The sequence below is a fragment of the Lissotriton helveticus genome, chromosome 12 (genome assembly GCF_964261635.1).
Source record: "Lissotriton helveticus chromosome 12, aLisHel1.1, whole genome shotgun sequence".
Classification (NCBI taxonomy): Eukaryota; Metazoa; Chordata; class Amphibia; order Caudata; family Salamandridae; genus Lissotriton; species Lissotriton helveticus.
Window position 1 is genome coordinate 472,498,726 of NC_136073.1, and position 23,419 is coordinate 472,522,144.

Genomic DNA, 23,419 nt, shown 5'->3' on the forward strand with positions numbered 1-23,419 from the left:
TGGATGAGAGCGTGTGCATAGAGGAGGCTGGGGTGCTGGCTGGGGGTGGAAAGGGCAGGCAGGATTTGTGTTCCTGATTGGGTGAAACTGGGCTTACTACTCTGGATTTATTTGCTTGACATGGGTGGTATGGACTTTGTCATGCCGGAGCTAAGCTGGTTCGAGATTGGGTGTACTACTGTGGTGGCATTTTTATTTCCAAACAATACTCATTTAAGCAGTTGTGCATAGGTCAGTCCTGAGTCATGCTACTGGTCCAGAGAGTTTAGCAGACCTGCCCAGTTTAGCCCTGCTTCTCGCTTTCCTCATCTACAGAGATTTATTGGTCCTTCCCAGACCAGTACAGCTTCTTTGCAGAGTTTATCTTTCTTTCCAGGCCTTTTACTGCTTTTCTCCTCTCTTCTACCTTGTCTTGCCTAGGTCAAGTGTACTTGCTCTCATAATCTGTCTTTGCTAGAGAGTTTGAGTCTGTCCCAAGACAATTCTGTTTTTTATCTCTATAATTCCAGCTCGAGATTTAACCAGGCTCGTGTACGTTTCCCTGTTGCGTCACTCACGCATGTTCATGCATATGTCGTTTGCATATGCGTGTTTTCCATTGCAAAATGTGCATAATGAACATACATGTCGGACACAAGTTTGAGAAAGCAAAATAGTTAGTGGCCCTTTAGTACAATATATCTTCCCTCCCAGTCAGCATGTTCATGTGTGTAGATTGCACAAGCAGGAGCTTAGTGCATGATCTCGGACACCTCTGGGGGGAGGGGTGGGACTTCAGGGGGCATTAATTCGAAGAACTTTGAATTTCTTTCAGATATCATGGGAGCCTCATGGCCCGTCGCCACCTTTGCAAGGAGGCTACATCATGTTGTGTTACACCACTGCACACATAAAACACACTGCCCCAGCCTTTGGAGACATTCCACTCCACTTCGCCTGACCGTTCCCATTCTAAGGGTAAAAAACAAGCATAACATTTTTATAACTCAAAAAGGCCAACATTATTTATTATGATGCCACTTTTGTTTGTAGGAGGGTCGTACAAATGGGAAGCAGGTTACGAATCTTTTATACACACTTCAGGACCAAAGCAACTGTTTTAAGGTTATCTCTGGGCACTTATATTGTGTAAAGCAGGTTTATTTGTGAAATCTACTCAGTACATGGATGTACTTATTTTGATGCATTCACAATGTGTCACACATAAAATGTGAAATGTCTCACATAAACATACTGGAAACATGAAAATGTCACACATAAGCATAATGAAAACTTGCCAGCTATGCCTTTGTCTTCTTGAACAAACCTCCTGACCTCTTAATCTTTGGGACTTAAGCAGCCCTGCAGCTTCTGGTCTCTCAGTATCACTAGCTTCAGCCTACAGCAGTGGTTCCCCTTGGCTAGTGTTCCTGAGTACAACGCTTCGGGAACCTGGTTACAGACTTGTGTACACGAGACATTTCACAGTGGAATGTCACTAAAATCGCAGTGCAAATTATTGCACTGTTTCCCTGTACAGAAATATGCGTTTGGCCTATTTTCACCACGCGGCATGCCAGAGGGTGCTGCTTCTTTCTCCCACTTGAGTAGATTTTCTACTCAAGCAGCAGTTTTCTCAAAGCAAACGATAGCGACTTGCTGCTACCGCCCGCTTTGAGAAATCTCGCTGGAAGGCATTCTAGCGCTTGAAAATCATGCTAGGGATGCAGATTCTTACTCACGTACTTAATATTGGCAAGCCGTACACAAGAAAAAATCCACCATGAGGTGGTTGGCGGCGTTTTGCCAAAATTCCGTGCTCCAAGTGGAGTGCAGAGTGGGCAAAACTCAGCGAACTCTGCCCGAGGAGCAGAATCTTTTGCTCAGCCCTAGTTTTATCCTCAATGTGGAGACGAAAGTGAAATCCGATATGCCACCACTCACTTTTGTAGCCATCTTTAAAACTCATACTCATGTAAAATTAAGAATGTAAACACATACCTCAATGGTATAACAGATGTAAATAAATGAGTCTCAATAGCATGTGTGGTTTTAGATACACCTTCATCTCTTGCTGTACTCTTGCCATCTAGTGTAAGGCTTGGACATTTACAAGTTGTTTTCCTTTGAAGAATAATTTTTTGTCGCAAGGTCTTGGTGTCTCCTACTCTGGTCGTGGATGTGCATGGCACCGACTCCATTATTAGATTATTTTTCTCCGCCATCAGGTAGGTTTGAACGTGAAACAACATTGCTCCTACTCTCGCTGAGTTTGTAAGTTCCAGTTGTAGCCTTGGAGTTTCTTACCTTTCATTCTGTTGCCAGAAGACTGTTTGATGTACTTCGTATGGCAGCTGTTCTGCTCCTCAGGCCCATTGGCATTGAGCAACTGAGCCACTCGGCCGTCCTGGCCACCGCATACTTCACTCTACCTTCAAAAAATGAAGACACTCTCGAGTTGATTGAACAGATGCCGATCTTAACGCTGGCTGCAATATTTGCCTCTCACTGGAACACGGCGAAAGCTAGTGTGACTCCTGTTCGGCGTTCCGCAGCAAGCAAACTTTGCGCTACGACTAGACAGACTGTGGGCCCAGAGCAGACTGTCGAAATCCTCCACGGAAACGCTGATATCTTTAGTGAGGTTGACCCTCTCTGTGGCAAAGGCGAGAAATCGAGTGAGTCACCAGTCCTCCCAACACACAAGTCTAGTTCTGTGATCAGCCACTTTGATGACTTGGAATCAGAGGAGAAGGAACGTCTGGAAAAAGAAGTGACACCCAAGGAACCTCAACCACCTTGGTTGGCGCCAGTCCTCTTTTGAAGACCACACCACATGTGAGTACTGTCAAAACTCAAGCCCTTCTCAAAGGCCAGAAATGGCTGCACGTTAGAACTGAGCACTGCTTCTTCTTGGGGACAGTGTCAAGCCCTGTTCCTAAGCCGCTGCCACCTTTTGGTGCGGAGCAGCCTCCAGTCTCTGGTCGACATGGAAGCAAGGCTTCAGACATGAGAAAAGACTTTTTCCAGGGACCTTGACCTTTATCCAGCCTCAAGGTCGAAGATGCACGTTGGGTCCGAACTCTCAAGGCCGAAGGCATCATCAGCATCTAAGCAGCTGTCATCAATGGCAAAACCGCAGTCGGCTCTGAAGTCCCCCTGGCCCCGCTTATTGCATTGGGGAAAGCCCAATCCTCCAGAGGCAGGAGCTGGATGAAAGACAGAGGAGGATCATCATTCAGCTGCACACTGGCAAAATCTCTGCTTCATAGAAGACCCTTCCAAAAATCACAGGCTTACTTTTGGAAAAGTCCAGCCATCTGACACTTCTGTGTCTCTCTGGCCACCCAAGAGGCCTAAGGAGAAAGCTTCTTCTCTTTCTCCTGCACCACCATCACCTAGGCCCTCATATCCTATGACTTCACCCTCAGGGGTCACTGGAGTCATACTCCAACACAGGCAGTCATAGCCCCTAATCCTGGCTTGATGACTTTGTCCTAGTCTGCCCTGGCCCCTCGGAAGATCCGTGGGGGGATTATGGCATGGACCCCCAGACTGGCCCAGATCTACAACACATCTCAGTCAGGGCCCCCTGCTGAATGACATCAGGGCGTGCCACATCGCTATTCTATGCGTGGCTGCGTTCCATAAGGTGGACCTCTACATCACCCCTGAGGATGATGATTTTTTGGTGGGTGGAGATGCTCTCAAAAGGAGAGCAGTCCTGTTCAATACCTTACCATGCTAAAATATGCCCTGAGATAATAAGGAACCTGTTAAGTCCTGGGTATTTACACCTCATTTAGAAAAGCTTTCAAGTCTGCCCACTCTGCGTCAGACGTCATATCCCAGAGGCTCCCTACTTGTCACCACTGCCAAGAAATAGGCAGCAGCCCAGGTGATGCTCAGCCACCTGAACAGGAGAGAAAGTGGATTGATGCTGCAGGGAAGAAAGTATATAAACAATACAACGATTCCATAGGTCTCTTTTCTCATACAACCATGCAGTTATCCCATATTAAACTCTCAACAGTATAGCTCATTTTGTGTGTTTATTCATCACACATGTATTATATATCACATACAATTCCAAGTGGTGCAGACAGCACAGTGCTCATAGGTGCAACATTGTGAAATATTTAAAACAATACATATATACAGGCGGGATGTCTCAAAATATTTTAAAGATCTAAATTCTGATTACTGTCTTCAAATCATTGAATATTGGCAGTCCCTGTTTATAGTGTCAACGTTTCAAACCAACCACTCAGAAAGGGCATGTTCCTAGGGACAGGTAGCAGCTATGCCTCTCAGTTCACACACATCATTTAGACCTCTCTGTACTTTTCAGCCGATCCATCCATCTACATTCTTGATTTGCCAATATTTCATTTAGATTTCTACCTCTTCAGTCAGGTTTCACTGCTTGCAGGGCATACCACTGTAGTATGTCCTCCCTGTGATGTTCATCCCTATAGGGCTTAACCAATGATGCTCCTTTACATGTGCAGGTAATCAAATGTATGACATTCTTACTATTAAGAGTGTTGTCTTGTAGTGTAGAAGCAGTATTGTTTACGGTTCATCTGCATTGATATACTGATATCCATTTTCTTTAGTTGGGATCCAGAGGCCAGCTATTGAGACATCACCCCAGCATGTGAAGAATGTACACAGATTGGAGGTAGGTTTTAAATCTGAAGGAGTGGTCTATAAGGACATTATGTCTGACCCATGGAGTAAATAGCTTCTCTAGATGGCATGTTTATGTCCTGAAGACGCATACTTATACTTGGTGTTGGGTCGAACGTTGATACTGTAAATAGGGATTGTCCAATATTCAATGATTTGAAGACAATAATCAGAATTTAGATTGAACTGTGGATCTGTAAAATTTTTGTGGCATCTCGATTGTATATGTGTATCATTTTTAATATTTAACAGCTCTGCAACTATGAATACGGTGCCATCTGCAGAACTTGAAAATTGTATGTGATGTATAGTTATAATGTTGCGAGAGAGAGTTTAATATAGGATAACTTCATCGTTGTATGAGAAGAGAGACCCACAGAACTGTTGTATTGTTTCTATAGTTTACCCTGGTTCTGGTAATTGGCATAAGGGTTGATCTTGTGTACAATTTTCATAGGTAGTGGTGGGTGCAGCGGTGCATCTCGTTATGATAGGGCTCACTGAGAGGAGATAGGAGGGCTCCTCCAGCACTTCCCTGACCATATCATAAAAGGGGGAGGAAAGCCTATGCCATCTCTACCGTTAGGTGTTCCCTAGACTCAGTTGATAAAGCAGCCGGGGGAGTGAACACCTCCATCATCCTCCGGCGCCACTCCTGGCTACGTGTGTCTGGGTTCAACCCAGAGGTACAAAAGCACTGGGGCGCACCTGTTTGAGCCTCAGATGGACGCCAAGCTTGAGAATATCAAGGAAACACGCAGACTTCTGAAGCTATGGTTGCCCTCCAGCTCCCTTCACGCAGGGACTCCTATTGGAAGTAACAAACTAAGCCAAGACCACTTCTCCAGAACCAACCCAGTCCTACCAGTTGCAGGGTTAGCACCAATAGGGTGACAGGCTTCTCCTTGGGCTTCTTTACAGGGTCCAGTTGCAAAGGCAGAAGTACTCTCAGTAAGGGAGCCTCTACCTCTAAGAACTTACTTGCCCTGGTATTTTTTCTTTCTTACCTTCTTTCTTGCCTTTTTTCTTTCTTTTTTGCCTTCTTTCTTATTGCAGCCAATTCCAGACTGATTGACTTTTGAAATAGTCCCCTTCAGTGTCAGAGAGTAGTTTGGTAAGATGTGGGTTTTTGGCCCCAAAAACTTTTTAGCATGTAGCAAATTATTTTTTTCCCAGACTCATGAGGGTTGGGCGTATTCCCAAACAATAAAGTTTTGCAAAAACATGACAAAACAAACACTGCCAGAAGGCTGGCAGCCAATGCCAGACCTATTGAATTTGCCAATGCTTGTTCTAGTTGATACGGTCGGGAAGCCAGCCTTTAAGAGAGCACTTCAGTCGAATATACATCCCTTAGCAACACAAGCTAAAATTACATATAGTAATTTTATTTTATGACCATGTTCGGTATTTCGGCAGTTGATCCAATTGACAATAATATGAACTTTAATGTGTCACTTTAAAACGGATACATTAATAAGAATTCGCTTGAAATAGTTGCCAACCACTCCAAACGAGTGTGCAGATTATGCAGTGAGAATCTCGGATTACTAGAAGATATTTTTTACTGAAATGTAAAGAACTTTCGCATTAAGATGTAAACCATTTTCTGTGGAGTATGGATTGAGTCAATTTGGACCGGATTTTAATTTTACGGAAAACTTAAACCCTGATATTTAGATTGGGCGGGGTTGTTTGTTTACACTACTTTGATCATGTGATTACATTTTTGGGAACATTATAATTGCTATAGATAAATAATGTTTTATATGTTATACTTTTTAGGTAAACCAACTAAACATAAATATGATATCCACTATTAAAGTTCAGAAACTGCAAATATTTATTACACTGTACAGACGGAGATTGTCTTTGAGTCTCCCCTTGTAATTCAAAACCTGCGCCATGTTGGGAACGCCATTCCTTGGGCTTCAGGAGGTGTGGTTTGGAAGTGGTGTTTCCAGTAAAGCCTGGTCTGTGGTGAGTACATGACTTTTATAGTTCCGTTGTGTTTTTTTGCGTCTGGCCCACATTTTGCTTTAGTGTTTCTCCAGTTTTATGTTTTACAAAAAAAATCATAATAAAAATACATAAATAAAGGGGTTTTCAATTAGCTCTCTTCATCCATCTGACTCCTCTAGGTTCATTCATATTTTGCTTTTGCCCACTATAGCAATGGGTCAGCCCACTCCACTGGCTCCTTTCACATTTTGCCTGTGTACATCCACCAAAAATGTATTCCACTTCAGTGCTACGGTTGGTTGACAAATCTCTGCTTTTATTTCCTATTTTTTTTGTCTAATAGGTCATTTTTACGTTTAAACCTTTTAGCACCTAGTGCATATAAAAAAAATATAAAAACATTGTGGGCTTCCCAAGGCTCGACCTATTGGCTTTGCCATTGCTGTTTTCTTTTGGTTCTGCCCCTCCTGTGTATGTCTTGATGGGGCTTTGACTCTCCCAAATGTTCATTGTTGGTACTTAACTATATTGAAGACATCAGCTGTGGTATTTGGGGCTTATAGAAGGACTTCAAGATAGGGGTTACTTAATTTATCTCCCAGGATCATACATGCTTGCACAAAAAGTAACGTTAGTTCTGCCTTCAAGCTTTAAAATGAAGGGGCATATTTACGAGCCCCATAGCATCGCTGTTACGCCACGCAATGAGGTGCAAGAACAATGCAACATTTAATAAACCACGCAAGGCCACCTTGCATGGCCCTGAGTGGCTTCATGAATCTCGAGTAAAGCAACGTAGCGCACAACTCTGAATTGCCTTAATCTGCACCAGGGAAGTGTTGCGTGGGTGTTTTCCCCGAGTCCAAATGGGCCCATTGGACCCCATCCCATGGGACCACAGACTAAGGGAGGGGGACATGCCCTCAAGCCTTAGAAGGCTGCGGGGGCCCCATTACTTGGGGCTTGATCAAAGGCTGTGTCCCAGGGAGTCCTCCCCCATAACACATAGTAGTTTCACATAGTACACATAGTAGTTTCTCTGCCTGCAGAAGCACAAGCAGGGAAGCATATGTTTGGTCTCGCCTGTCAGGAGCATTTTTAAATCTCCTGCCAGGTAGGAACAAACATGCCTTCCCTGCCTCCAGGAATGCGGGCTGGGAAGGCATATCTACTCATACCCAGCAGTAGCTTTAGAAATGGTCCCGCCGGGTAGGAGGAGACTTTTGTTTTCCTGCCCGCACTCCTGTGGGAAGGGAAACAGATATTGCTCCTGCCCGGAGGGAGCATGTAAAAGGAGCTGCTCCCTCTGGGTGGGAGTGATGACAGCCCCGGCAGCATGCAGGGAGCAGACTGGGGCCACGGGGGCCCTGAGGCTCCCCCTGCTGACCTCAATTATATGTTTTGTGTGTGACCCTGTTGGGCACCAGACAACCCACCCAAACTGGAAAGGGTCCTGGGCATGCAGCACCTCTTAAGAGTTGGGGAGGGTGGTCATGCGCCCCCGTCTCCTATTTTAGTGGTTGGCCCTGGGGGATGGGGTTCCCAGTGCGCATTTGGGCTCGTGAAGGGCACCATATGCCTCCTGTTGGAAATGGCCCTTTCTGCAGGGTGACCCCCAAACATTTTACCTTCCTCCTCCCCTTTTTGCTGAATTTGATTGTGTTGCCTTCAGAACACTGGGCTTGTTACCCCTACTAACCAGTGCTAAGGTACATGTGCTCTCTCTCTAAACATGCTAACATTGGCTTATCCACAATTGGCATATTTAATTTACTTGTGCGATCCTATTAAAGTGCGCTATAGGTGCCCAGGGTCTGTAAATTAAATACTACTAGTGGGCCTGCAGCACTGATTGTGCTGCCCACTTCAATAGCCCATAAACATGGCTCAGGCCGGCACTGCAGAGCCTGTGTGTGCAGTTTTTAACTCCATATGATTCACTCCTAAGGCCCTAGGCAGCCCTATGGGCTGGGTGCATTGTATTTAAAAGGTAGGACCATGTACTTTTGAGTTTTCATGTCCTGGTAGTGAAAAATGGATACATTTGTTTTTCACTACTGCAAGGCCTAGGTCTCCCATAGATTAACATCGGATTACCCTAAAACATATTTTAAGTGTAATTTCCAGTTGGGAAAAGATAGAGATTTGGAGCTTGGTGCCTCTGAACTCACAATTTAAAATCACATCTAATTGTGACGTTGGATTTTAAGTTGTAAGTCTGAAAATGCAGCTTTTAGAAAGTTGGCATTTTCTTACTTTAACTATTCAGTGCCTCTGCCTGTCTCTAGATACATGTCTGGGTGGGGTAACAGCGGGGCTTTGTGCATTTCCTCTAGATAATCATCCAAAGGAAGCTGTGGTGTGACATTTGCATCCTGATGGCCTATTATCATTCTGAAGGGCCTTCTTGCAGGAGAGTGGTAGGGAAGAGCTGACACTTGAGCCTAAATAGTGCTGTACCTGTCCCCACACAAAGAGCTGCATACACACTGTAGTGTGTCTGGAGACAGGGCAGGAAAGGCAGGGAACTTGTGATCTTCAAAGGCCCCAGTGATGTCTCCCCCACTTCAAAAGCACATTTAGGTATTATTACAGGACCCTGATACCCCCAATTTAGACATCTACTGGAACCCATCTTGTCTGTCCAAAAACGCCAGATGGCTCTTCAGGCCCCACAGACCACCGCCAGTGACACTCCCAGTGCTCCCAGATAAATCCTTCCCTGCGAACTGGATTCTTGGCTCAATCTGAGAAGGTAAAGCTTCAGCAGGACCTGTTTGGAATTGTATCCGCCACGCGCTCTGTCTCAGTTGGATTGACTTTTCAGATTTGGCTCGGTCTAGTGCGACCTCAAGTAACCCTTTAGAGCTGTTGACTTCAAAGCACTGTTTTGGGGTTTAATATTTAAAAATTCATATCTCTACTTCTTCTTATTGGATTTCTGTTTTCGTCTTGTTTTAAACAGATAAATATCCTCTAATTTTTTTTTAACCGGTGTGGAGTCTTTTGGTGTTTGCATTTATGTACTGAAAATAAAGTGTGTACAAATACTTTACACATTGCCTCTTAAGTTAAGCCTGATTACTCTGTGCCAAGCTACAAGAGGGTGAGCACAGGTTAATTTAGGGTGTGGATCTGACTTACCCTGACTAACGTGGTGGTCCCTGCTTGGACAGTTGCATACCTCTGCCACCTAGAGAATCCATGTAAGAAGTTGGCCTGGTATATGCTGTCCACTAATTAAAGAGGGCGCCTTGTACCAGTCCAAACAACCCTTATGGTGATTTAAGAGGTCAAAGATAACCTTAAAAAGTTATCCAAGTGGTAGCTGTGGAGAGCAGCCTTCAGGCTTAGTATTGAAGGAATGTTAAGCAGCTTGTATTACCAGAATGCAACCTTATATTGGTTAAATGAAATGAGAACCACACTGTAGTTATAAAAATATGTATTTATTAATATAATGCACTCTAAATACTTCACAGTATCCGCTACACGCAGATAAACAAAAAGCACCATACTGTAGCACAGAAACAATCGTAAGTAGCACTGATACACAGTGGGCTCCAGGGGGAGACCCAACCATGTACTAAAATAGTGGTATACGAACCACGGCTCGAGTCAAGACAATGTCTAAAGTATGTAGAATTGCTGGGACCCCAAGGTGAGTAAGTAGGGACCCCACGGCAGACGGGTGCAGTGTAGAAACACGACTGCGGGCGCCATACAATTCTATGGGAGAGTCGCGGTTGCAGTTTTAAAGTTTAAGGACCTTTCCAAGTGGATTACGAAGAAACCCTTTGGATCATGGAAGGTTGGAGAGCCACCCCACCTGTGGATACCGCAGTACCAGGCCTAATACACTAAATCCTAGATCAGGGCAGAAATGTGTCTCTGGTCGGCAGCAACCCTTTTGGGCTGCCCGGGACTAGAAGGCTTGTACTGGGAACACCAGGTACCTCACAAAGCTTGTTTTTGAAGGGTGGAATCATACCTCCCACACTGGTTACCAGTGTGGGGGTATGATTCCACAATGTCCGATACCAAACATGATTGAGTTACTTTCAGCCGTTTTAGAGTTGGTCATTACGCGGTTGCGTAATGCCACTCTATATGTCGTAAATGGCTGATACACTGACAACCCAGGAGAATGGACTCCGTATGCTGCAGGGCTGTCCTGCTCATGCAGGGGCCCCCTCACACTTAGAACCAAACACTCTGCCTTCAGGATTGATGAGGCCTGTTATAGGGTTGACTTATAGGTTTTAAGTGTGGTGATCCTTAGATATAGGAAACCAATATCTTAAGTAAGTGGTGCATGCACCAACTTACACAGGCTGCAATGGAAGGCCTGTAGATCCATTTTGCATGGCCTCTCATGGGTGGAATAATACATGCTTCAGTCCATGGGAGGCCTCTGGGGTACCTGTGCCCTGGGTACATGAGTACCATATACTTGGGACTGACAGGGGTACCCCAGTATCCAATCTGGAGTGTACCTAAGAACATGACAACATTTTAGGGAGAAAGCAGATAGACTGGGGTCCTGATTAGCAGGTTCCCAGTCAGACTAGTCAAAAACCAGCTTGGCACCAAGCAAAACATTGGGGTACATACTCAGAAGGATCCTACCTTCCTACACTCCCTTTCTAACACCTCCCTTCCCCCCCCAAAAAACCTGGTTTTGGCTCCAGGCGATGGGTTCCCTGGGGCCTTTTAATGTTATGGGGGGGCACATGCCACATTCCCTATAGTTGATTTATGGCCCTGGGGGATGGCCAATAGTGACTTGGGAAGGGTGCAGTGCTCCTCCTCCCCCAGCAGGGAGATGGCTGTCTGTGGGGGAGGGGCTTGGACACAGGGCCCGGCCCCAGGCCCTGTGGCCAACCCCTTCGCTGCATGACCAAAAGAATGTGCGTGGCTCAGTTGGCCTCCTGTGGGGGTCGTTGACAGGGCATGACCGTAGGCGAGACACTGCAGCCACCCACACATCGCAGGCTGTGGCATGGGCTTTCTTGCTTGGAAGAGATTAGCTGCGGGCCCTGTGGTCAACCCTCCTCAGTGCACGGCCAGATGCTGTGTGTGGCAGGCGGTGGCTTTATGTATGGTAATATAATATTAGTCTGCGTTAAAAAAAATAAACCTTAGAAATCCACTGGAACAAACAAAGGTTAAAGTAACGTTATAGTTAGGTGAAAATGTCAGTTACAACGTAATGTTTTGAACTATAAAAAACACTGATATTCACCAGCTATTGGTCTCACCAGTTATAATTACTATAATTTCTGTGTTCGTCATGCACTGCTAATTACCCCAAATATTACATCACTCATGACATCTTCTGTGATATCAATGATAATATCACGCCAACATTTGCAATTAAATTATTAATGAGAAAACGGTGTATGGCGAGGGTGCGAGTTATAATTACCTTAGGGCATGAGTTATAGTTACTTGAGATAACTATAACTGTGGTGCGTGGTCTCTGGAATCAACTCTAGGCCTCCTATGAGCCTCTAATACTGCCCCCCTTTCGCTCCCTACCAGAGTGGACTCTCCTGAGATGTGCCTGTCCTGAGGCACAGGGCGTTGCTCTCTTAACCCCCCCCCTTTGCCTTCTTTTGTGTCTGATTGCCATCACTAAGTTTAGGGTTGTCTCTTCTGGCCATTTCAGGTGGAGAGCATCAGTTTGGGTCCAATTCATTGCAGTGTAAAGCATAGATGAAGAGGTACATGCTCCCCTAGTCAAGTGAGACATGCAGCTACATTTCCCACTGAAATCTAGAAATCACAACGTGTGAGCACTGACCGGCATCTAGTGAAGAACTGAGCCCCCACCATCTTATTGAGTATGCCTTAACGTGCTCTGCCTCGCTACCGCGAGAGCCCAGTGCTTGAGGAGGATGCTAGTTAGTCCAGTTTGGGATTTGATAGTGCAGTGGGTCCAGGATACCAATAAAAATTGACTACAGTTGTCACAGTTGGAGACCATTAACCTTGGACTGCCATGGGACAACCCAAACAGCTCCCTCAATTGGTCACATTTTCCATGGCCTGTTATTTACTTTTTTTGATGGAAACTGAGTGGGAGCAGACCTTTAAGTAAAACCCATTTATAATGTCTGGATACTTTCATGAAAAAATGGTGTTCTGGGAAAGACCGTTTGGCTTTCCAGTGTGCTAATAACAGTACAATATTTTTAATGTTTCACCTCATAATGTAGCGTTGCGTTTTATACATCCTCCAAATAACGCGTTAACAATTACTCACCTGAATGGTGCTCAGTTTACCAACATTGGCATGCTCAAAGGACTTGCTGGTGTTGCAGTTTATAGCTTCCTGTTCACAGCAGCAAGTACTTGTCTCATTGAGCAATCTTGCTAGATGTGGATAGACACTAACTGGTAATCAGTCAATTAAAAACAAGAGAATATTTATTCACCCAAAGTCGTTACTAACCAATGCGTTGTCCAAAAGATTAGCAACAATATTTTTAATATCTTTCTGACCTACTCATCAGTACATCACATGGGGGGGGGGCTTCCTTTTGCCCAGCCACTGGCCCTCTCAGAGGGCACTTTCTTAGTTTCAGGTCAAAGATCATTCCAGGTTTCGTTTCCTTTCTCACTAGCTTCAGCCTCAGACCAGTTTCAGCTGACTAACTCTAACTGTGCAGCCTGGATCACTCATGGCCTTTCTGAGTAATTACTCTCCTCAGGCCCATCTACATCAGAGCAGTTTTTGGAGGTTCACCTGTCCAATTTGTGTGAGGAGGAACATGCTGTGTTGGCCAAAGGAGCCATATAGAGGGTACTGGCCTTAGAAATAGAATCTTCACCCTTTAAACACCTTCTTGCAAAAAGACAAATTCAAGATTCTCATAATGGCCTAGGTTCTATCTGCCCTGGATCCAGGAGATTAGATGGCTCATTGGACCAGCAGAATGCCGGTTTCCCTATCCTTGTTCCATGTGCCCACAGACGCTACCTGCGGTTCAAGCTGGGTCACAAATATTTTCAGGTTGCTGGCCTCCCTTTCGGCCTCACCAGTGCCCTTCAGGTGTTCATGAATATGATGGTGCTGTATGCTATCTATCTTGGGAGGTGGGGAGTATCAGTTTTCCCCTAACTCAGTGACTGTATTCCTCCTTAATTCATCAGGGTTCACAATCAACCTTTTGAACTAGCACCAAACTCCTTTGCAGAGCTGTTCTTTAATCAGAGCCATCCTGGATAGGGTGCGCTTCAGCCTTCCTTCCAGATCAAGGAGTCCAGGACATTAGGGATATGACCCTGCATTTCAACCACTATCCTGGGTTTCAGTGAGGATGGCACAGAGACTTCTTTGTCTAGTGACCTCTCATTCTGCTCGTCGACAATGCCAGATGGCACATGTGAGCTCTATAATGGGCCCAGCACTGGTGGAACCTGTCAGATTCCATCTGGGTTTCGGAGTAGACTGCAAAAGATCTGCAGTGGTGCCTGCTTGACCACAATTTGACCACCAGCAGACCCTCTCCCTACTTCACCCAGAGCTGATGGAGGTGAGAGATGTGTCGTTTCTGTTAGGTTAGATTTGGTACTGCAACAAGCAGGGTGGGGTGCGGTCCTCGGTCCTGTGCCAGGAGGCCCTGCGCCTCTGGAACTGGCTGTGCCTCAGGGATCTCCCTGGTTGTGCACCACCTGGCAGGATCTTGAATGCCAGGGCAGGTGAACTCAGCTGACTATGCCAAGCAGATTACCTGTGGCAGCTACACACAGAGGGGACGGAGGGTGTCTTCCAGCAGTGAGGAGAACCTTAACTTGATCTCCTTGCCACCAAGGAGAACATATAGTATAAATATGTTTGTGAGCTAGATTTCCCAAGAAAGCTTTCTCTCAGAGACACATTCTACTTAGAGTTATGTGGATGACTCCTGAATGTCTTCCTATGGCTACCTCTCCTGACCAGAGTTCTGAAGAAGATCAGGAACGACCAGGCACAAGTTATCTTAGCGGCCTCAAATCAGTCTGTCACTTTGAGAGGACCTTCTTGTCGCAGCAGCAGAGCAAGGTCTTGTACCCAGGTCTGGGCATTCTGCACTTCCATGCATGGAGATTGAAAAGCAGCAGTAGACTAGAGTTGTTTATGTGATATGGCCAGCAATGTGCCCTTTCACAAAACTAGTGTAAGCTGAGTGCAGGGATACATGTGTGGCTTGATGCGGCACCTGCCAGGGAGATCCATTGCAGCATAAACTGTTGGATGTTTGTTTTATCTTTGGTCCAGCAGGAACTTTCAGTGGACATTTTAAGGATTACTTGTCAGCCCTTTCATCCTTTTATGTTTCCCCGAACAAGCCATCCTTGTTCAAATCACCTTTTGTGATGAGATTTTTTAAAGGTTTGCAACATATTTTTTGACCATAACCATTAGTGATGCAACAGTAAAACAAAAATGTGGTTCTCACTTTCCAAATGTGTACCCTTTTTGAGCTGGTGCACATTTATCCATTATGCTTTCTGACCTTGAAAACAGTCATACTTGTTGCAATATCATTAACAATCTTTTTTCCGAACAAATTGGGGTTGTGAACCCAAGCTGCTTTTCTGCCAAAGGTAGAGACGCCTTTTCGTGTCAGACAAGGTATCACTCTTCTGACATTTTTAGTTCTGCCTCTTCCCTCAAAACAAGAAGAGAGACTCCATCACTTGGACCCCAAAAGATTGTTGAGCTTTTAAATTTATAATAACAAACAGCAGAGCAGACAATTAACTCTTAATGGGGTTCTTTAGAGCACAGAAAGGCAAGGTGATTCCGAATCAAACCTTATTATGATGGACCGTCTACTGCATTAAGGTCTGCAATGCATTGACTAGTAGGCAGCCTCCAGAACGTCAGTGGGCTCATTCCACCATAGCCGAGGCTGTTATCACTGTGTTGGCCCTTGGATGCCTTTCCCAGATATCTGTTAATCTGCTACGGGGGCATCACTGCATACGTTCACTAAACATTATTGCACTTTTGTCTTCACAGCCAGGCTTGTCTTACCTTACGTAACACTCTTTCTGGTGGATACGGTATCTAATCTCAGATTCCTCACCGCCGCCCCACCTTCCCATTCTGTGGAATGTTCTCTTTTTCTATCTAAAAAGGTCCCAGTTAAAGAATTTGCATACTAGTCCTTCCAATTTGCTGATGGGCTCCGCATCTGGGGCAGCCATGGCCCATGCAGGTAAGAGTGGTGGTGCGGTTGGGCCGGGTGAGAGGGGATTTCGATAGATGATGATGAGAGGAAGTTAAATAAATAATTAATTTTCACTTGTCATCGTCCGTCAAAATACCCCCACCCAGCCGCACTGCCCCACTGCTCTTACTTGCACAGGCCACAGCTGGTCTAGGGGCACAGACAAGCCTACAAAAAAAAACAACATCTAGGGTGCATGGGTGGCGCTTAAATGCAGCTCAATTTGTCACTTCTGGAGTGGAATGAAGTTGACGTGGAGCCGCACAACGCCTACGTGCAATAGCACAGCTTTTTGAGTTTCTCGATCCAGTCTGGTACCTGGAGATATTTATTGACAAGGTCAGGAATTTCTAGTTAAAGAGAGTATATATCAGAAAGAGCATTACCAAAGGTAAGTAACTTGTGCAATACTGCTGATTAAATTTGTATGTCTGATAGAGACTTCTAGTCACAGATTTCTTACCTTAGAATATTCACTAGGCATCAGACCGGCTCACTAAGTTTTTTAGCAGTTGCCCAGCTCATTGGAGGTGGAATAGTTCGGCTCTGCATCTGCGTTCTCCATGCACCTATATAGACGGCACCTGCCCATGATGATGTCAGTTCTTTCCTTTCTGCACTAGATAGCGCTGATCTGTGAAGAGCTACCCTCAGTTGTTTTTGAGTGGCTTTTTTCCTGACTTTTATCAAACCCTTTTTTGAGAGATTTTCTCTCCTGGTGCGACAGGATGCCCCTAAAGAAACCGACTGGTTTCAAACCATGTGGTTGCTGATAGAGATCGCAGGTCACCCGACCAATAATTTTACCATATATGTATCAGGCCCATAAACTTCAATTCACCATATACAATAATCCGGTGACCTTACACCTCTACTACCAGTAACCCTGATTCCTTCCTATTTAGTTCTAGTGTACCCGACTTACCAATCCACCGTTACGGGTACCTATGACCACCATGGATCAGGGAGCTAGCTGTGAAGGAAAGGCAGGCAAAATACAAACCCAACTTCATATAGCTTTAATATTTATGAAATGACCACGGACAACTGAAAAGTTTAAAAGCTTTATCTAGATTTCATTTTCAGAGATCATACAATTTATGACAAGAAGGCAGTCTATAACCAGAATAACGAAAAGCACATAACCGTACAGGAAAAATATAAGGGCAAACATTTATGAGTTATTAGAGGGTAAGAACATGAAAATATGCTAAGCAGATTTCAGGAATGGAATTCGAGAATGGACATTTATAAATGGGCAAACTTATGCACGTACTAGAAATTGATTACCGGGAATCACTTCAGGGGGTAGGGAGAGAACTTAGATAAATTCTATACACCTATAGACAGGGGAAAGAATGGAGCATGCCAAATTATAGCAACATTTACTTCAGGTCAGTTTGCAGGAGAAAATTATAAACCATATCTATAATTCAAGGTAGTACGGAGAGTTTGTACTAAAAGGAAGGGTAACATAGGAACATGCTATGAAAAATAAAATTGCAATGACTTTTCACATAGTAGATTGCGGAAAGCATGGAAAATTAACGTATGCAAAGGTATGTCTTTATTGAAGCAAAGACAGAAAAATAGAAAGATGCGGTTTAGAGTTTCAGCAAGATATTTACCTAGACTGGTGTGAAAACCAACCCTGGCCACGGGTCAGTTAAGGACAGGAAATACCCCATGGAAGGACAGTCAGCAATGGGACAGCAGGTGCAGAATGGACACCCCAGGACAGGACAGGAAAACCAGATTAGGATCAGGACAGGATCACCAAGGCACGACCAGCATCCGCAGTTTGGAAGCAACGCCTGCGCTCCACCCTCTCTGCAGCTATAAGTCAGAACCCCGATTGGGTTAGCGAACTCCCCAGCAAAGTGCTCCGCCAGCACTTAAGGTTTAGTAAAACCTTTGAGTCTATGGTCAAATTCGGACAGAGTGCTCCGCAGCGCTCTGTAAATTCAGTCACCTATTGAGTGCGTTGGGTCAGTGACAGGTCAGCTATTCAGACAAGTCGGACAAATTCCCTAGGTGAACCTAGGCTAGTTATACTGTTTTCGGGTCAGTGTACCACCCCCCAATGTTGCAAAGTGTCAGAATCCCCAATTTCAATTGGTCCTAAGGTAGGATGGGTTAACACACCAATCAGAACAGACTTTTCTAAGGCCTAATTTACATTCTAGGGTACCGCCTAGCAAGATTGGGGTTCCCATGAGAAGTCGCACTGAATACAATAGAAAGAAATACATTGTTAATAATGTAACACATTTCAGTTTCACTGGCTGGGTGAAGGTGCATCTTCCCAGGCACGTCTTGGCAGTGACTTTCTCTTGGCGCTGTATCAATGCCACCTCGCCACTTCTGGTCCTGTGCATTACTGCACTCCAAAATGGACTCCCAAGCACCCCATCACCCCTCCATGCCGAGGATACATAAAAAGTAAGCGAAAACAAATTAAAACATAGAAATAAATGAGTGTACTACACATCAAGATTTTGTACTTCAGGTTTATCAATTTAAAAATATACTATGCAGTTATAGATTAGAGCAACACATAACGACACGAGAGCAACATCACGAGCTTCACCTCGTTAATACATAAGCAGCCATCTTATGGCTATTACGCATGCGCACCCTTTCCCTCCAGAATTTCAATTACGTCACATCACGTGAGTATGACTAACGCATGCGCAGAAGCAAATTTCTAAACAGCAGCCATATTATTATACAAGGGTTATTCGTATTAATAAAACACATAGGCAAGCGTCACTAATATACACGCATATCAAAATAAAGGGAATTAGTAAACATACAAATGGTATTATAGGATTATAACAGATTCGAGGTTCTTGACTCGAGCAAGTCGCGATGCGAAATCTTGCTCTATCAATCCCCTCTTTGATGATATTTACTATCATCACAAATAACGGAACCTGATGCCAACATTTTTTTCACACTTTGTACAACTCTATCTCTTCCAACAGGCGATTCAATTTTTCTTTCGCATCTTTGGTAAGGTGAGAATTTTTCACCCTTTTGTAAATCTGATTATTCATTTCTTCCAATTCAAGTTCATCCACACTTCTTTTCACTCCTCTCGCAGTCACTTGGTACTTCTTTGTGTGTTTGCGACATTTGCAACAGACGAATATGAGAAATAGGATAAAACCTATCACTCCAATTGGCATCAGTACCTTAAACAATAAGCTTTTACCTAAGCTAGCAAACCAATGACCTACATTGGAGAGACCATCGACCAGTCTCTTCCAGGCACTGTCAACCTCCAGTGGTTTGAGTTCCTTTTCCAAATTAGTAATGTTTTTCACATATCTTTTGAGTTGTACACTTTTGTCCGGAATGTAAGTGCAACAATGTTGCGCCTTCAACATCCGGCAGACTCCGCCCTCTTTTGCTAATAAGGTATCAAGCGCAAGTCTGTTCTGCAAAACCATTGATCTGATCGCAACCATTTCGGTATTGACCAACAGAAATCCATGAGCTGTGTCAGTAGACAACACATCCACTATTGTGGATAATTTGCAAATTCTATGAGTGTTCAGAACCACTCCCACTCCAGGTATCAGTGCACTAAAAATACTACCCATTATTTCACCTACGCTTTCTCTTTTACCACGCACTAAGCCATTAGTGTTTTCATTGCTTCCAGCAATTTCATTCACATGGTATATTTTCGGGAAAACAATGCCCAAGTAGCAGCTTCCATACCAGTGATCCGGCAATTTGAAATAAGCCTTGTTTCCACATATATAATAAATTCCGGGAAACACAGGTTCTGACCCATTTTTGAATCCCCAACCTCCAATTACCTTGTAATTGTGTTCACATTGACTGGAACCAATGAAAATGTTATTATAATAACTAGTCTTCTCGCGATGAAGACAAAGTTTCCCTTTCCTTTCGAAATCCAGCAACAAAGCAGGACCACTCCCACCATCTGAGGTGCTTTCCATGTTCTCAGCCCATTTAGGAGTTTTCTGTCCCTTATCATTTGCCTTTCTTTGGAAACTCTCCCTTCTTTTCTCTGCCATGTTTAGAAACATTTTCTCTTGTTCATGTAATGAACAGGTCAAGTTGTCCCTGTGTGCGTCATTTAGGTCTATGGTACCTATAGTCAGAAAGTATTCTCCCATATAACGTGTAACGTCACTTTTAGTATGTACAGGATTCAGATTTCCACGTATAGGAAGTTCAGAAAATATCACGTCTGAGTTTGAGTAGTAGTACTGTAACGGTCCTCTTTTGTAAAATAAGCTTGCTAAAATACTACAGGAAATTCCGTAAGTCAAAGGTAGGTGGTGATAAGTCATGCCTTCAGCTACAGAAGTAGGTAGCTTCATGCAGACATAGCAATCTTCTATCTCCATAGTTTCTACATAATGTACTAACAGGTTTGCGAAAACATTTAAATGAGTCTGGTTCTTAACTCCATGATAATGTAGTCCTTCCTCATCTGATGCTTCTAAGTCTCGTTTTGTTTGTCTGAGTGCTTTTTCATGTCTTTCTACACTTTGTGTTGTCAGTTCTTCAGTGTCGGTAGTCTGTGTAGGGTCAATATTAATTTTTTTGCTTACCATAAAATGAATGAAAACTGTTAGTCCTATCCAAACTATTATCACTATAGCTATACTACATATACATACTTTGCAGCATGTTTTGCAACAACTGCGACTAGGTCTACCATTCACTCTTGAATCAGACATTTTGCTCAGAAGAAGTTTTCAACCCCTCTTTGTAACTTTGCACAGGTAGCTTACTCTGAGCAACTTCTCAGGTTAGTTCGTCTTCTTCAGCAGATAGATCGGCAATCTGTTCTCCGTCACTTTCGTCAGAGATATCAAGATCCTCAAATTCTTCCAAAACTAAGTATGTCCATTCAGGATCCTGGTATTTTTCGTTTAGTCTTTTTATTCGATCACTCCTTCTTTTGGAGCTTTCTCCAGTTTTCTCTGTAATTCGTGGACTTTTCCTTCTGTCTGCAAGTTTCTCTTCTACTGTTTTTATTCTCAGTCTTAGTCTCTTAATATATCTCGGCTCGATATTTTTCCTTTTCTTTAGTCTTTTGGCTGGCACTGTGATTTGGCTTTCTTCTAATGCTCTTTTATTTTCGTTTGTTTGTGGCACTTCGGCTTCTGTTTCCTCCCTTCCTGTCTGACTAGTCCCAGGTCTTGTATCTATTTCTTCTGCCTGGTTACTAAGCTGGCCTGGTTCAGGTGAATTTTGGTTTTGGCTTTCGAATGTCTCTGTTTCTATGTCCTGAACACGTTCTTCTAGTTCTATCTGATCCTGTTCAAGCACTTCGATCCCTTGATTTTGTTCTGCTCGAACTTTTATACTAGTTCTAGACTGTCCCTTTTCAATTTCAGGAGTTAGCGGAGGTGTGTCGATCACTCGTTCGGTCCCTGTCTGACCTTCTTCTTCGTCCTCAGACTTGACGTGAATCTCAATAATCTGAGGGTCTTCGCCTGTGCCTATCTCGTCCTCTCTATTCCACTCTCTATCTTCGTAGTTTCGCTCTCTGGTTCTGATTGGGTCTTCAGTGAGATTGATTATAGGTATCCAATCATCTTGGCTGGTGCTCGGCTGTTCATCATCAGCTACTTCAGGACCGGCGTCTGCAGACCCCTCAGCTGGACAACCTTCAGCTCCAGGTTCCTTGTCAGGTATCACCTTCTGTGTATGGCTGGCATGGATCCACTTGGGAACGCCTGCACACTTCACTGCTGTCGTGGTTACCAGTATTATCTGGCGCTTTTCTCCCCATCTCGGTGCAAGGCAACTCGAACGAGTATGCTTCTTGATTCTAACCCAGTCACCAGGAACCAACTTGTGAACTGGAGTTGTCGGGTTGGCGACGGCGTCTTCCCCAATCTGGCGAGAGATAGAACGCACTTGGTCACCCAGTTGCTTGCAGTACTCAAGTACCAAATCATCAGTAATGCTTAACAGTTTGTATCCTGGTACCCATGCTTGTCTCATCACTCTTCCCATCAAGATTTCATGGGGGCTCAGGCCTGTTTTCCGGTCTGGAATACTTCTGAGTCCCATCAGAACAAGAGGCAAGGCAGTTATCCAATTCATGCCAGTAGAGTCACACATTTTTGCCAACCTTGATTTAATAGTGCCATTTATTTGCTCTACTACTCCAGAAGCCTCTGGACGATGTGCACAGTGCAGCTTTTGTGTGATTCCAAATGCTTTACAGAGCTGATCGATTACCTCATTCTGAAAATGTCCGCCTCTATCTGATTCAATAGTGACTGGAACCCCGAACCTAGGTATCAATTCTCGTAGTAACAATTTGGCTACGGTTATGGCGTCACTCTGTTTGGCAGGGTAAGCCTGCACCCATTTTGAAAACAGGCAGACAATGACAAGGACATATCTTTTTCCCTCACACGAGGCATGGTGATGAAGTCAATCTGTATTCTTACAAAGGGACCTCCTGATTTTCCAATTTTCCCCTGTTCAACTACTGTTCTTTTCCCAGCGTTGAACTGTTGGCATGTCAAGCACCTTTGGCAGAGTGATTCCGCTACCTTCCTGAATTTCGGATTATACCAGGTTTGTTGAAACACCAAAACCATGGCATCCCTACCAGTGTGTGAATTTCCATGTATCAATCTGGCCATAGAGGCAAGCAGGTGTCTAGGTAACACAGGCATACCATTTGGGCCCACAATGACACCATCCTCACGTCTTGGTCGACAACCAAGTTTCCTCCACTTCTCTTTCTCTTCTGATGGTACAGCATGCTGCCACTCTCTCACTTCATCCCAGGTAGGCACTTCTTCAAACACCATAAGTTGGCAGCTGTTTCCAGTCCCTCCCAGTTTGATATTTATTGACATGCGATCCCTAGCACACTGTTTTGCCACTTGATCAGCAAAATCATTTCCCAAAGATACAGGGTCAAGGCCCTTTTTATGAGCAACACATTTGACCACTGCCAATTCTTTTGGTAATTGGATTGCCTCTAAAAGGTCTTGTACAACCTTTCCATTTCGAATGGGGGTACCTGATGAAGTCAGGAATTCTCTTTGTAGCCATAATTGGCCAAAGTCATGCACAACCCCATAACAGTACTGGCTGTCAGTATACACTGTGATTCTTTTGTCTTTTCCCAATTTGCAAGCTCTTATCAGGGCAATCAATTCGGCTACTTGTGCAGACTTTATTCCAAATAAACAGGATGCTTCTTCAATTTTGTCTAAAGCGACCACAGCGTATGCAGCACTTAGGCCTACAAGTTCGTGTCTCATGCATGAACCATCCACAAACCATTCCTTATCATGTTCAGGCAAGGGTGTTTCTTTAATGTCTGGGCGGGGTTTAGTACTGAATTCTGTCAGGTTAATGCAGTCATGCTCGTTTTCTCCCCCATCTTCCATAATCATTGAGTCAGGGAGTAGGGTGGCTGGGTTCAAGATATTACACCGAGTAATGGCTACATTTGCAGCACCCACGAGAATCCTCTCGTATTTAGTCAGCCGACTAGGGGTGAGATACTGAGTCTTAGTTCGGGTCAGTAAGATCACAAC

The 23,419-nt window shown here is 44.3% G+C and overlaps 1 protein-coding gene across 4 annotated transcripts in view; it reads left to right on the plus strand.

The window, feature by feature from the left end:
• LOC144799363 (uncharacterized) overlaps positions 1-23,419 on the plus strand; it is a 227,854-nt gene that overhangs the window by 26,674 nt on the left and 177,761 nt on the right. For all 4 annotated transcript variants that reach the window (XM_078670629.1, XM_078670627.1, XM_078670631.1 and 1 more), the window contains exons 3-4: positions 4,599-4,663; positions 6,457-6,651. In XM_078670629.1, the coding sequence (XP_078526755.1) occupies positions 4,599-4,663; positions 6,457-6,561 (170 nt within the window). In that variant the 3' untranslated portion in view covers positions 6,562-6,651. The remainder of the gene's footprint in view (positions 1-4,598; positions 4,664-6,456; positions 6,652-23,419) is intronic.